Here is a 16475-nt window from a genome sequence, read left to right as displayed (position 1 = left end):
GGGTACAGAAATCTCTTTGGGATAATGACTTCATTTCCTTTAGATGTATATCCAGAAATGGAATTACTGGTAGTTCCTTTTTTAAAATTTTTTGAGTAATCTCTATACTGTTTTCCATAATGAATGCATCAATTTACATCCCACCAACAGTACACAAGGATTCTGTTTTCTTTACAACCTGCCAACACTTGTTATCTCTTGTCTTTTTTATGATGCCATTCTAACAGGTGTAAGGTGATATCTCATTGTGGTTTTGACTTGTACATTTGAACTTGATATGAATTGTGTATGTCCTTGTTATATGACTTCTTTCACTCATTGTGTTTGTAAGATTCATCCACATTCACATGTAACTGCAGATTATTTTTCTCATTGCCATATACAATCCCTTGTCTGGTCATACATAACTTAATTTATTTACAAGTATTTTTTATTTGTTTTTTACTCCATGGAGGAAGGCATGGCATCCGCACAGATTTGGCCCCAAACAGAAGCCCTAAGGCCATCTCATTGTGACCCCACTGAGATGCCACCCAGGCAGAGAGTGCCACATCCCAGTTAGACAGCACCTGCTCCCAAAGCTGAGGACCTAGGCTATTCCTCGCCCACCCCCACTCAGGTGGCAGCCCCTGGCGCATCATAATGGTAGCTCAGTAAACACCTGTGAGTTGTTGAAAGAGTATAGACTTTAGAATCGACCCACATTTGAGATCTGAATTGGCCCTTATACTCCATTTTAGTCTGGATAATAATTTAACTTCTGTAGCCTCCATTTCCTCAGCCACTAAGAGGGAATACCAAACTTTGAAGAGGACTCAGTGAGAAACCATGAACTATGCCTGATCAAGTGCCTCACATACAAAGGCAGTGGATCAGAGCATTTCTTCCCCATCTAGTCACTTCAATGGTACTGAACTTGCAGGCTAACCCTCACTGTAACTGACGAGGAGGAATAGCTCCCTTAAATGATTCACTGATTCACTCTGTGAATGCAGGAAGGAAGGAAGGCCAAGAGCAGAAGCGAAGGCTGTAGAAATAGAGGAAGGCAGCAAGCCTGCTTGCTTTTTTGATAATGTCAGCCGATAGCTGCGGTGTGATTGGGAAGCAACTGTGGCCGCCAGGACCCAGGATTGGTTGATTGGTTTTTACATTTGCAGTGGGGTTCAAGGTTGGTATGACAACGCTTGCAATTACAGTCATGCAGCTGGAGTGTGCCAGTCCTGGAACCAAGGTGTTCTGGTGGGGAGAAGGGGCTTTCAGAGAGCCAAGGAAATCTGTCATGCCAGCTACCCCAGTGTGGACAATTGAGTCCAGTCTAGCTGGTTAAAACGAGCACAGTAACATTTTTCTCTAGACCACATATATTGACCACTTGTCATGGTGTGCACGTTTCTGCTTTGGGGAAGAGTAGCACCTAGGGTGAGCCTGAAGGGTAGCTTGCAGGACGGAGTGTTAACGTCTCAGAGGCTACAGAGGAAGAGCTGTTCCCTCATAGCATTTACCTCTTGGGATAAGAGGGCAAATCTCTTTTTCCCACATCCTTCTTGTAAATCACAAGCTTGGAGTGTTAAGGTGGCCTTTAGCCAAAAGACCGTCATCAAATATTTATACAATACCAGAGCAAATAGCTTTCTGTGCACAGTAGGGAAGCTGCTTTACTTTTATAAAAAATGCAGTGATAATGGAGTGTTTTCTATAGATGGAGGGCGATTTAACCTTTTACATCGGGAGCCTTCACTGTGAGATCTATTTATACCCAGCTCGGTGCACATTACAGTGAGGCTGAGCCAGAGGGCAATGAGGAGACGGCAGTGGACAAGGCCATCAAAACAGGGGGCAGTTTAAAAGCCCAGCTGTCTGCTCTCTGTGGTTCATTGACTTTTTTGCTGTTACAGATGACCAAATTTTGACAGCCATTCTGAACTGGCTTCGGGGTTAAGTAGGTGAATCAGCACTCTGGACTTAATATAGTGGAGCAGCGGACTGAGAGGCTGGAAGGCAGACATTGAATGAGGAGGCTGGGAAATAAGAACTTGGTTTGTTCCTACTTCATGTCCCCAAGTGCGGCCATACCTCTCCCCACTGACCGCACAGCCCTCCTCCCAGGCCTATGACTCGGGAGAAAGGAGTGGCAGCCAGGCAAGGATGGGAAGGAAAGTCTGGATGGGCTGCACTGTCGTCTTCTGCCTTCTGGAACTCAACTCTGCAGTACACTGCCGTTGGCAGGCTAAATGCCATCATATTATTTGTGTCCAGTTGGGCACTTGAATACTTAAAGCACGTGGTAGGCACATTTAAAGGCTGGGAGGTTTTCTTTTGAGGAGACCTATAGATAGACTTTTGAAATTGGATATAACACATTTGTGTAGAAGCCTCGAGGGAATTTGTGCTGTGTTGATATAATCCCAAAGGAATCATTGGGTATCTTCTGGTCCCGACCATCCCCAGGTCAGGACTTGGGAAAGCTTTATTGAAAGGGGGTTAGTTCCACAGGCCATGCCTGTCGCAGCAGCAGCTCCAGCGGGGCCAGACCTTTCAGAGTGAACTGGACTATGGTCCATGCTTGACCTGGATGCCAAGATACTTCTTCCCTGGTCATCTTTGTAAAGTGTCTCTGAGGAGGACATTGAACAAACACTTGGGAAACACTTTGTAGCAGAGCATGTGAGAGAGGCAAGCTTAGAACTTTTGCTATGGCTGTTTGAGAACAGACTCTCAGGATAGGAAACAAAAAATTGGAACATGGTATTGATTAACCCACAGAGATCTTACTTGCAACATAGTATTATCTTGTCAGGAATAATACCAGGATAAGACTACTGTGATCCAGGAATCACCTTCACAGCCTTGGTTTGTTGAGCTGGTCAGGTCTCTCTATCATTCTGCAATAGTCAGGAATATCCCCAAGCTAAGCAAAGTACACTGGTCTCATGTTTCTTAGGTTTAGGTTGGGCATTGTATCAGTTAGCTGTTGCTACAATAATGCCATGTAACAAGCCACTCCGGAGCTTATTGGCTTAAAACAGTAATAATTTATTCTCACATATTTGCAGGTTGGCTGGAGCACCTCCACTGAGGCAGCGAGTCAGTGGGGCTTACTCACAGGTCTGACCTACGCTGACGGAAGCTGGCCTAAGCTAAGCTTCATTGGGGCAGCTCTGCTCCACCTGTCTTTCACCTTCCTGCAACCAACCACTCTCAGAGTGGCAGCAGACACGTAAGAGATCAGGCTCAACCACACACACAAGTGCTTTCCAAGCTCCTGCTTGCATCACACCTGTTAGTATCCCCTTAACCAAGCAAGCCACATGGATAAGCCCCTAGTTGGCTGGTCTCCCCAGCAGTCAGCTTAGTCTTGACTTTATTCATTCTCATGATTCTGCTACTGTTGAGAGAGACAGAAAGGCGGGCAAGGGGAGGAGATTAATTGATTTAATTAATTATAATAGTTGCTTGTTCATGTCCTTTGCCCATTTCTAATGGTGTTTTAGTGTTTTCAATTCAATTTGTAGAAGCTTTTAAAATATAAAGAATTAAACTTAGCCATTTAGTTATTTTTCTTGTTGCGACTAATTTTTTCATTTTGGTAGCCTTTTGATTTTGTTTATGAGGTCTGTTGGAAGGCAGAAGCTAAAGACTTTTATATATTTCCATCTGTCAGTCTTTTTCATTGTGACATCTGGAAAATGCTGGCAGTTCCTGAGCTCCAGTATGATTTAGAGGACTTTCTGAATTAGCCTTCCTTGCCTCCCTGAAAAAAAAAAAAAGGTCACATTATTATGTGAATTGTCCTTTTAAATGAAAATAGTATATCGTTAAACATATTTTTTGTGTATTGCCATAACAAGATACCACCCGTGGGGTGGTTTAAACAATAGACATGTATTTTCTCATAGTTCATGAGGCTAGAAGTCCACGATCAAGATGCTAGCAAATTTGTTTTCTGATGAGACCTCTCTTTCTGACCTTCAGACAGCTAGCTGCCTTCTCTCTGGGTCCTCATAGGGCCTTTCCTTTGTGCCAGAAGAGGGGAAGGGGTATGGTGTCTGTTCTACTTCTTATAAGGATATCAGGCTAAGAGATTGGGGCCAACCCTTATGGCCTTAATTATTTTCCTAAAGGCTCAAGCTCCAAATACAGTCACTTTGGAAGTTGGAGCTTCAAAATATGATTTGGATTTGGGGAGTGGGGCACAATTCAGTCCATAACAGTCTGATTGAGCAGTGATTTGTAGAATAGAATCTAGAGACCAGCAGGGATTCCCTCTCCACCACCACATTTCACAGAGGAGAGACCTAGTCTCTATGAAAGGGGTCACATCATTTCTCTTGATAAAGCATGAACCCAAACCACCTACTTCTAAGTCCAGTTCTCTTTTCCACAATCTCTAATCTAAATGACTATAGGGCATTAGGAGCCATTAACAACAAAAAAAGAGGCAGAAAACTCCCGCCTTAATTTCTTCATGGGTGGGGACCCTGTATTTTCTTTATACTCTTATTGCCCAAGGCAGTCTTGAATCATACTATATGGGCAATATGCATTTGTTGAATTGTACAGAACTCAGAACTTGGTACATTGACTAAAGCAATGCCCCAGGAAACATTTTCAGTGATAGATCATTTGGGAAAACTCTCCCTTCCCCCCAATTCCACCTCTTGACAAGAGCTGCCTGACATGTTATCTGTACAGCAGCCTACATCCTGTGAACTTCCAGGAATCAACGCATCCAGAATGCGTCTGACAAGCACGGATCTGGTGTGTTATATCTATCTCCTCTTTTGAAAAATACCTCCCACCTAAATATAGTTTTCTTCTAAAAACTGTCTCTAAATGACTGTGTTTTTCCCTGAATAAGTTCTCCCCAGTGCATCCTGACCGAGCACGGAAAAGAAGGTAAACGCGTGAAATCAAATGGTGATTGCTAACAATGAAATCTGGGCTCATAAAATCAAGGATATTATTCAGAACTGAGAGGTAAATTAGTCTCATTCATTCTGATGGGGCTAGACTCTATAGCTGTGTGTGCCTTCTTTAATTAACATGCTGAAAAGATGTTCTGATTGGGATTATTAATGAATGCAGTGAAAATTTTTGCTGCTTGTAAGGCTTCTGCCACAGACGGTTTACAGAACATCCCTCCCCCACTTTTCCTTTTTTTTTCCACAGATTCCTTACACAGCTTGACAGATGGAGTATTCATCTTTGAAGCTGTTTCCACAGAAGATAGCAAAACCATGCAGGGCTACGATGCTATTGTTGTCGAACAATGGACGGTCCTGGAAGTAAGTGTGGGATTGGCAGGGGTGCTTCTTTTGTTCGGACAGTGATTCTTTTATTCACTTGCTGGATCTGTCTGTGGTTGCTGCTCAGCTGTGGCTTCTCTCTGAAAGGCAGTTTGACCTGGGCAGACCCTGCAAGGACCCCTTTACTCCTTTCATGCTCCTCCTTTACCACATTGGGGGATGGGCCCCACGATTCCCTTTCTGTAGGGAAAAAAACATGGTGTGTGTTGGACCCTCCGATGGACAAAGATTCTTCTTTCATTTATTTGCAAATCACTAAAAACTCTTAAGTGACATAAATGAGGCAAACCCACAGTTTGTGGCCTCTGTAATAATGAGAGCAGCATTGTTATTGGAGCTAGACCCTATGGCTCCCTCTGCCAGGTGTCCTCAGAAGGAATTTTTGCACGTGTGCTCACTTAATCTCCACATTAAGCGTATGAGGTAGGTACCATAATTGCTCCTGTTTTGCAGGTGAGGAACTGAGGCACAGAGAGGTTAGGTCCCTGTCCCTAGGTTACTTATTCAACGCTGAAGGGTGTCTCTGAGAAATGTTGACCCAATAGGCCACCATTTTGCAGTGGGCAGAAGAATTCCTCAAGCCATGTTTTCTGGGGACATTGGAACAGCTGACTTATTTCTGAGACTCTCCGGTGTATACTTTAAAGGCATTTCTCCAACTATGGAAGCGTGGACTTTTTATTAGGCTCTCCGCTTGTCTACCCAACAAATAGGATGTAAATGGAGAAGTTGTTGAACCTAGAGCACTGATTCCTGAATGCCCCCCCCCCTCAGGCCCTGGGAGAACACAGGGGTGGTGTTGCCCTGAGGGCCCCCTGCCAAACCCCGCTCTCTGTGTCTGAAGTAAGATAGAGGTGGGTGCAGTTCTTTGGGAGGGGTGTGGGGCCACGGGACCCACCGGATTGGAGAGCGGCTAGCACATGCTCACCTTGCTCTTGTGCCCTTGGGAAGTAGAGCCTGGAGGTGAGTCTCTCACCTGGTTGCTGGCATGGGATGCCCCAAGGGCATGGTTACTCAGCCTTTAAGCCCGCAACAGTGACGTGGGGAGCAGCGCTGCTGGGGGCGTGCCCAAGTCTGAGCAGTGATGGGGAATCACTGCTTGCAAGTGTGACAGCAACCAAGTACAGAGAAAAACTGTACCAATCAGAAACAGGAATTCCAAAAACACAGCATCCAGGGCCCGTGAGGGTCGGGCGAGGAGGCCTAAGAGCACACTTGTAGGCTGCGAGGAAAGGAAGGAATCAGGCAATGACCTGGTTTGTGATCAGGCTCCACCTCTTCCTCCCACCTGACCTTGGTCCCAGTGGGCCTCTCACTGGAAATGGGGTGCAACGGAAGTGAAAATCAGTCCAAAATGCACAGTCCAGTGAGGGCAGGTCATGTCCCCTCTCAGGACCCTAAACTTTCTCCACTATAGGATGGGACAGTGCTGCTCATCCAGCCCATCGCATAGAGTAGAGTGAAGCCTCCAGGTGGTAGGGAAATATGAAATAACGGGGGTAGCTGTTGAGGTTCTTGAGGGCCCCATTAAATAGCTTCAGCACTCTGCTCTTCATGCTTGGTTGTAACTGCAAGCCATGCACACCTGCACGAAAACAGATGCATGTGTGGAAGCGATTGGCAGGCCGCAAGGATGTGTGTAAAATCTCTTGTCTGCACATTAAAATGGCTGTTAAGAGAAGGCATTGTGGTTTCCTCAAGATGACGACAGCTGTGATCCAAAATTGTCTCAGAAAGTAGTTCTCAGAGGGTGGCTCCAGGCCCAGCAGCATTGGCCCCACCTGGGAAGTTGTTCCGAAGGCCCATTCTTGGGCATACTCTGGATCTCCTGAGTCAGACACTCTGGGGTGGGGGCCCAGGGGGCAGTGTTTTCCTAAGCACTCCAGGGGATTCTGACGCACAATTTTAAGAACGAATGTGTAAAAGAATAGTACAGGTGCCGCTCTCACCAGGTGTTTGTGGTGAAAGGAGCGATGGAAAGAACTCCTCCGTGATTTGAATTCTTCAGCCTTTGAAACCAGCTGTGACCTTGGTGAGGAACGGGAATGAATGAATGCTGTATAAAAATGTTTGTGGGAAGGAGATATAAATAAGGACATTTGCCTTTTTAATTTGAAGACATCAATCTTATGGCTTAAGAAATTAGATCAGAAAAGGTAAACATTTATTCAGAAAGTTTTCTTGGATTTGCATTGGGTTTCTTGGTTTGCATTGGGTTTGTCCATTTTATTTCTTCCTCAGATGTTTGAACTTTTCCCTCTTGCCTCTTGTATGTTTTTGTGTTAATCTAGTTGGTGATATTAGTTTTGGGTCTTGTCATCTATTGTCCCCTGTCCCCACCCCTGCCCACAAACTCCGCTCCCCCCTCCAGGAGCACTTTGGCTTTTCCCCAGGAATCTTTGGAGATGCAATGGGATGTTAAAGACCTGTAAGGAGTGTGCATGGGCTTACAAAACCAATTCTGTGTGTTCCTTTCCAACTCCATATTCAGTGACAAATTCCAAATTCACTCAGATTGGTAGCTTGAAATCAGCCATGGTGGAACTATTCCACCGTGGAAATTGGCAAACACTAGAAATTAGGTGTTTTCCCCCCCTTGAAAAGCCAGCTGTACCAGTACACCGCTGGATGGGCCTTTATTTCATCACATTTCAAATTATAATGTACAGGTGTGACTGGCATCCAGTTCGGCAGAAAAGGAGTTTCTTATTTCTCCTGATAGTGATGACAAGTGGGTTAAATGGTTTTGATGTTGTTCACCAGTTTTTCCTGCTCACGTCTTCAGTGGAAGGAGATAGCTGTCCCTTTTAGCAGCATCAGCCTCTCAAGGGAAAAGGGAGAGATCTCTTTGGGGTAGACTATACCCCTATGGGTTCTCTTCCTCTTTGCAGCTGGTGTAGGCAGCCTTCAGGAGTCAGCTCAGAGGTCATCTCCTCCAGGAAGCCTTTCAGACCCCTTCAGGGTTAAAGACCCTCCCTCTGTGTTTCCATAATGCTCGGCACATAAGCCTGTTGGACTCCTGTTAAGTCTTTTTTTATGTATCCACTTTTCTCCCTTCACTCTTGAGTTTCTTGGCCTGGGGATGTTCCTCTTTTTTTCTTCAAGGCAGCCAGTGATAACTTCCTGAATTGGTTCAGTGCAAGGGTAGATGAACATTCTCAAAATTGAGTGTGTACCAGAATCACCTGGAGAGCTTTTTAAACTGCAGGTAGGCACCCAGGCTCTACCCCAGAGTTTCCTGTTCTGCCCACTTTGAGAATCCAACCTTAAAGGAACCACATGTATACAGCTGGGTTAGTGGCACGGCCTGGAAGCATCTAGTCTAGGGCAAGTTTGCCCACAGCTTAGCTCTTTGAAGAGGCTCTGTCAGACCTCCCTCCTCTGACCCACACGCAGCCCCTCTTCTGCGTGCTCCGCCAGGGGTGGGGGTATTGGTCCAGTTCCCTCACCTGCTGCCCGTAACACCCAGCTACTTACTCTCTTCCTCAGCCCTTTGGCCTGTGGGAAAGGTCTTTCCTGTCCAAGCCCTGGGCAAGTTTCCTCATAGCTTGTGGTTCACCCTGCTTTTCTGTCCTTTTCTGACCCCATGAACTCTTCAGCCATGATCAAAAAATATCTCTGACCAGCTGTCTCTTTTCTCACAGTTGGCACTGACTCTTCCCTTTCCTGCCTCTTTACTCCTGGGAGTATTACTATTCTCAGCTCTGTGTGCAGAGGTGCCATTCCACTTCAGCCACATCTTCCTGGCTTCCCTCTCTGTACATATACATGCACACATGCACACAAATGCACACACTCACTCTTTCACAAGAAAACATACCTCACTCTTCACAGCTCTGCAAACAGTGATATATGTTGGAAAGAGAATGTAGATTCTAGAGTCTGGCCTGGGTGTGCATCCTGGTCTCTTAATCCCAGCTGAGTGACTAAATGTATGAAAAGTAAACCACCCCCTCATTGTTATCCCATTTTTCAACTGTGTGTACTTGGGGACACTGGTAACAACCTCTCAAAGCTTATGAGAATTAGAAGAGATAATACATTAAAAAGTGGTGAACACAGTACTTGGCATATAGTAAGTACCATTTCCTTTTATTGGTCACCTGGTATCATCAATTAGAAGGATCTTCTCCCTATTGGGTGATCTTGTTCTAAAAGCACAGAAAAGGTTGGGCTAGGGAAAGTGTGGAGTCCAATGCAAATAATTGCATTTTTTTTGGTGGGAAACCTACAGCCTAAAATTAAAGGCAGCTGTGAGTAGGATAAAAGTCCATCCATAGAGCATTTATAATGGGTGTTTTGTTTACGCTCTTTGAGTTTATAATCTAGGGTGTGAGGAAAAAGGGTAATTCCTTGAAGGGAAAGGAAAACAGTACCTGGATGAATAAAGGGTGAAAGTTTGAGAGACAGGGCAGGGACCCAGCAAAGTTTATGGATACCATTGGGGCCCCTTGAACCACAGAGCCTTCTCCATCTCCATTCCCTGGAACGCCTTCAAGTTCACCAGTGCTTCTTATAAAATGTACTTCCAGAACTGAGCCTAAGCAGACCACACAGCAAAAGCACTTCTAGCTTTTAGCTGATGTGATTGGTGTGTGGTGACTGGTGGGTTAATTGAAAAAGTCAATTAAAAAGAGCCAAAGAAAATCATATTCATTTCTTATACATTTATCTTAATGTAAAATATGGAAATACACATCCAGTTTCCTATATTTTTGAGTCTGAGGTCTGCTGATTGGAATTCCACTTCATCCTTCTTGTGTAAACCACACCCAAAGTGCACTGGCACCAACATCCAATGTCAGGAGAGGGCATTGCAAAACTTCAGTTTTCATGATTATTTTTCCTAGTCTTTTCCAGTTCCCCCCTCACCTCATATCTAATTCAGCCCTAGTTTTTATTTTTCAGCAAGTGTCCTTTGTCAAGTCTCTTCAAAGCACCGTACTAGAATCAACTTCTTTTGTACATACTCTCAGTCTAACAAATTTAAGTTAAGACATATAACTATCATAATGGATCTAACTGGCCTAAATGGGTCTGGGAGCATGTAAGACTCACTGTGACATGCTCAGTTGCCGACATCAGAAGAGCATGAGCATCCTGGAGAGCAGCCTGCTGCCTGTGAGGACTTGGTCTCCCTAAACTGGACTGGGGCTCCGGCTGGTGCACCTGGAGACTGAATTGGCTTCAGGGCATGTGTTATGTGACTTTGTTATGTGAGGCGCCATGTAGGCAGCTCTCTCCATCCTCTACCTGTGTTTTCCTTCTTTTGTTGAATTGACTCCCTGTTCATCTCATCCTACTAGTTTCTGCCTATTTTTATAGTCTGTTCAGACATTTTTTTATTATGATTATATCATCCCATATTTGGAGGGATCATCCCAGCTTTAGCTTCCCTGAAGGTTTAATGTATACGGTGCTACCTGTCCTGTCCTACATCAAACAGACTGGATGGAGGACACCGTCCTTTGGCATGCTGTGGTAATCTCTCCTGCAGCCACTAATGCTGCCCAAATCTCTCTGCAGAGATTACAGATGGCCCTACTGTTTCATCAAACATGTTGCCCTCTTACTTCTAAAGGACTCATGGGAGGCTTGGTAAGATAATTTCTTTAGTTGAAACTCACTCTGGGGCATACCTCCACCCCCACCCCCACCCCCCGTCCCATAACCTTGCCCAACAACACATTAGGTCTTACTTGTTCTTCATGAACTTCTGCAGGCGGATGGGGAGCAATCTCTTATTGCCAAGGGTTTCAAACCATCTCTTTAATAATCGACACTTGGATCAACTTCTATGGTATCTAGAATTCACCACCACCTGTTCTGACAAGGGAGCCAATATTTGTTCTTTTGAAACCATCTGGCTTTTTTTTTTTTTTCATTGCCATAGTTTTTCCAAGATATTTGGTTCTGAGATCATAGCCTTTAGTGCCAAAGACAGCAGTTCTCTGCCTTCTTCCTGCGATGCAGATTTGCCTGTGAATGATCATTGCTGTGAAAGGTCCAGGACTGAAGACCCAGCCGCTCCCTGGATGTAACTCCACTCCTTTACCAGCCCAGAGAAAGTCACAGCACAGAGTAGGTCTGCGAGCTAGTTGGGCTGTCCGTCAGTCCTTCTAGTAGCTCTCTCTGGGCTTCTACTTGAATCAGATTCCTTGTGTCCCACCTCAGCTTTGATAGCGACCCACCAGTGTGCTGAATGATTTGGCTGAGCACCTTTTCCTCTAAATGTAATTCATTTAGGCTTGATGGATTTAAAATTGGAGGTTTGCTTTGGAGAGCAGGTGGCCAACCTCTATTAAAATTTATAAATGCTCATCCTACCCATGACTCAGCAAGTGTACATCTCATGTCTGTCTCTTGTAGAGAAAACTCTTTGTTCATAGGAAGACATGTACAAGGACAGCATTTCAGTGTTATTAGTAACAGAAAGAAAGAAAACAATGTATATGTCCGTCAGTAGGGGAATGATTACATAAAGAATAGTACATTCTTATTAGGGATGCAGCCATTCTATATATTCTGATGAAGGATCTCTAGGAATTGTTCAGTGAGAAAAAAGAAGTTGTATAATGAAATTGTGATGGTTAATTTTCTGTGTCAGTCTGGCTGGGCTATGATACCCAGTTGTTTAGTCAAACACCATATATATATAGGCATACAGGTATGGGTATATCTGTATCTGTATTTCTGTTTCTATTTTTTATCCATTTTATTGGTTCTGTTGTTTGGGAGAACCCTGACTGATACAAATATAAACAGTATGATGCCATTAATGGGGGTGGGGGAAAACTTCACAAAACACTGTGATGTATTTTCTGTGGATATATGTAAATGTAGGAAAAAAGCCTGGAAGGGGACCTGTCAACCTGATAACGGTGATTGCATGTGACTTGGAATGGAAGGGTGGGAGGTAGCTTTATCTGAATTATTTTTATTTTTATATAGAGAAATAGTCATTTTACTTAGGTAATTAACAATTACTTTTTAAAAGATAACTAGTCATGTCTCACCATATATTTTCTTCTCTTGGGCTTTAGATATACAGTGACCCTTGAACAATGCAAAGGTTAGGGGCACCCACCATCCACACAGTTGAAAATCTGAGTGTAGCTTAAGTCGGCCCTCTTTGTATGCAGATTCCTGACCACGGATCAAAAACACAGTTGACCCTTGAACAACAATGGGTTGGAACTGCATAGGTCCATTTATACACTCATTTTCTCCTGTAGAAAAGAAAGTAAAATAGGAACTGAGTAATTCCACTTTCTGTTGCCTTCAGTGTATTTTTTGTACAATTTCCTGCTTTGAACATAATTTTAAAAGGGTGGGGGGTGTATGTACACTGAAACTCATTCTAGGCTTGACCTTCTTCCTCCTTTTTGGGGATTGCCTCACCTGTGCCACCATCTCTGGAGGGTCAGGTACCTACACTCTTCTGTCTTAGTAAATCCACACTCATCAGTCCCGTACAGACTCACTGATTTCCTTAGTGTTCTCCTACTTCTGTCTAGAGTAACACTTCTATAGGAGCCAGCTTCCCTGCGAGCATTTCTTCCCATGATCCCATATTGAACTTTCCCCTGAACTATTTTTTTTAAACTGTTACCCTGTTTTTCTTTTATTTAACAAGTTTAATCAAAAAATTAATACACATTTTCTCTTCGGATGGAATTTGCTTTTTTTTGTTTGTTTGTTTGTTTGTTTGTTTGAGATCATTTTTTTTTTTTTTTCTTGTCCTGGAAAATATCTCTAGTGCTCTTTGGCTGTTAAGAACTTTGTGGAGGACTTCACAAAACAATTTCAAAGTTTGTAAAGTTTTGTGTTCCTCATATAGTCACTCCTCTTTACCAAAATGATGGAGTTCATATTTAAAAACAGTGACCTCAAAATTCACTCTCAGGTCATTGGGTCCTGATTTCTGGTCTGAATCTTTAACCCTGTGCTGGGGCAGTGGAACCCTGGAGGGCTGTCTGTCCCTCTTTCATCTTTTTCAGACAGAATTTTTCCCTCTGCTTTTTTGTTGGCAGAAGCCACTAGGCTTGCAGGTCCTGAAATGTGGCGTGAATTGTAGTGATGGCAAGGCAGAGATGATGGGCCAGAACCAGCCCTCCGGCTTCCCCATGGAGGGTGGCTGGCACTCTGTGGAAGATAATGTAGGAGTAAAAATAAATTAAGGCGAAGAGGATTAGTGGGCACAAAACAGAGAACTCTCAGAGAACTGGGAAACCCCAGAGAGTCAGAGAAAGTTACCTGCTCTTTGCTGTCCTGAGACAAGAATGCAAAGGGGTGTTTGCTGGGGCCCTTACCCTCAAGGAGCATCCAGGTGGGAAGAAGACTTCCTGCAGAATGAGTAGCAAGGTATTCAGTGCTGTGTGGTGCCTGCCTACTGGAAGTGCCCTGGGGGAAAAATGGAGGCTGACCAAGGCCTGCTAGACATAGTGAGCTCCAGCTCAGTGCTGACCCTTAAGTCTGGGAGTGGAAATTAGGGATCTGTATGTAAAAGTTTCAGCCAGCCTAAGAACCACTGCCCTGGAAGGCCGCCAGGATCCCTTCCAGCTTCAATAATCTGGGATGCATGGTTGACCCATTGCTTTTAAGTCAAGGGCCTCTTGGAGGCAGAATTCTTAAACATCCTGTTTAGCTAAGATGGAAGGGGGTGTCTCTTTCTTTTGTCTGCTGGCAAATTAGACTTAAGACTGCTTAAGAGCTAGTCTAATAAGGCCAAGAAGTCTGTTCTTTTTATAAAAGTGATGCGTGGACAGTTCCTCAAAATATTAGACATAGTTACTGTATGACTCAGCAATTCCGTTCCTAGGCATGCAACATGGGTTTTAACTACACAGGTCTGTTTATACACACATTTTTTTTCTATAAATACTGTAAATGTATTTTCTTCTTGTTATGATTTTTAAATAACATTTTCTTTAGCTTATTTTAAGATTAGGGTATGTAATACATCTAACATACAAAATATATTTTAATTGTCTGTTTATATTATTGGTAAAGCTTCCAGTCAACAATAGTTTATAAATGTTAACTTTTGGGGGAGTCAAAAGTTATACCTGGAGTTCAACTGTATAAAGGCTCAGCACCCCTAACCCCCAGTGCTATTCGAAGGTTAACTGTATATTCAAGACAAGTGTAAACATTTATCTACATAGAAACCTATACATGAATCTTCATAGCAGCATTATTCATAATATCCGAAAAGTAGAGACAATCTAGATGTCCACCAAGTGGTCAATAAATAAACAAAAGTGGTATATCTATACAATGGGATATTATTTGGCAACAAAAAGGAACAAAGTACTGACACATGCTACAGCATAGATTAACCTTGAAAACATGCTAAAGTGAAAGTAGCCAGTCCAAAAGACTACATATTATGATTCCATTTATATGAAATGTCTAGATTAGGCAAATTATAGAAATAGAAAGTAGATTGGTGGGGGGGCAGGAAGGAGAATGACTGTTAATGGATATAAGATTTTGGGTGTTGATGAAAAGGTCCTAAATTTAGATTATGGTGATGGTTACACAGCTTTGCGAATGTATTAAAAACCATTAAGTTGTATATTTTAAATGGGTGAAATTTTAGATCTTCAATTATATCTCAATAGAGATGTTTGTAAACAGTGACACATGTAATTAAAGATAGTTTAGAAAACACAAATAAGAAAAAGAAAACAAAAATCATCCCACTCTCAGCACTGAGAAAATAGCCACATAAGAACATAACATCTTCATGTATGTTTCTTCTAGTATATATCCTGTCTACATTTGCAAATTTTTTTTTGCAAAATGGGATCATACTTATTCATACTGTTTCTGTGTTTTCCCTTTAAATGGCTGTGGAGTATTTCCGTATATTAGCAATTTATTTCATTAGTTTTCTATTGATGAATTTTATTATTTTTTTCTATTGACGAATTTTAGATGATTTCCAGTTTCTTGCTCTTGTAAACCATAAATATTCTTTAGCTCGGTCGATGTACTTCATATCACTTTTTGATTTAAAGGTTCATACATTTTCAAGCTAGCTAATTTTTATTCCATCAAAACAAATTTTACTTTGGATATCACCTTGACAATTCTTGATGTTCAGAAGGGAACATTGGGCAGGAAGGTGAAGAGCAGGGATCATCAGGTTGACATTACCCTATTTAAAACTTACTTGGACCACAAGGTTCTGCAGAGTCACCTTCACAGATGAAGACAAAGTCACTTTGAAAGAAGCAGGTAGATTTGTCCCTATTAAGTGGTAAGTGGATGTTTTGACTTCCATTCTGTATCAGTTAGTTTTGACCATGTAACAAACGATCCCAATCTTTATAGCCTTAAATAACTATCTATTTAGCTCATGATTCTTTGGGTTAACTGAGTAGTTGTTCTACACTAAAGAGGCTTAGCTAATCTCTCCTGGGCTCTCATACATTAGCAGATGGCTGGATGATCCAGGGTGACTTCCTTACATGGCTATCTGTAGGCTGGAACAACAGGGTCTTACATATCTTAACATCCAGTGAGCTAGCCTGGTCTTCTTCACGGGACGGCAGTCACAGGGTTTCCATGAGCCCCAATGTGCTAGCTTATTTCATGCCTCAATTTGCATCACAGTTGTTAATATCCCATTGACCAAAGAAAGTCACAAAACCAAGCTCAGATTCAGGAGGGGGAGAAATAGACACTACCTCTTGAGAGGACAATCTGTAATGCACTGCAAAGGCACAGATGCAGAGAGTGGGCGGATTTGGGTATGGGCAGTTTAAAGATTTACCAGATAATCTTTGCTAAAACTTAAAACAGCCTTAGTAGTTGATGACCAGCGTATGTCTCTGTGGGTTTAATTTTCATACACGAATATATTTTCAACTTCCACATACAGAATGTCCCCAAAAATGGTATCACATTATCCTGTCAGATTAACTCATGTTTTTAATGGTAAACTTCTGTCTCATCAATGTTGGATATGATTTGGAGAAATTTTGATAAGTCTGAGGCTATAAGACAGTGGTGTCAGACCCTACCCCCAAAATGAACGATCAGGTGCATTCACTTATTCACTCAATAATTATTTATTGAGCACTCATTTTGTGCCAGACACTTCTCTAGAAAATGGGGATTCATTGACAAGATTAACTCCTTGCCTTTGTAGAGATTGCA

At 42.9% G+C, this 16475-nt stretch overlaps 1 protein-coding gene across 2 annotated transcripts in view; it reads left to right on the top strand.

The window, feature by feature from the left end:
* RFTN1 (raftlin, lipid raft linker 1) overlaps nucleotides 1–16475 on the top strand; it is a 189170-nt gene that overhangs the window by 147871 nt on the left and 24824 nt on the right. For both annotated transcript variants that reach the window (XM_090284375.1, XM_090284374.1), the window contains one exon: nucleotides 5170–5285. In XM_090284375.1, the coding sequence (XP_090140501.1) occupies nucleotides 5170–5285 (116 nt within the window). The remainder of the gene's footprint in view (nucleotides 1–5169; nucleotides 5286–16475) is intronic.

The sequence above is a fragment of the Furipterus horrens genome, unplaced genomic scaffold, assembly GCF_987537825.1.
Source record: "Furipterus horrens unplaced genomic scaffold, mFurHor1.1.pri manual_scaffold_7, whole genome shotgun sequence".
NCBI lineage: Eukaryota > Metazoa > Chordata > Mammalia > Chiroptera > Furipteridae > Furipterus > Furipterus horrens.
This window is presented reverse-complemented; position numbering and strand designations above follow the sequence as displayed.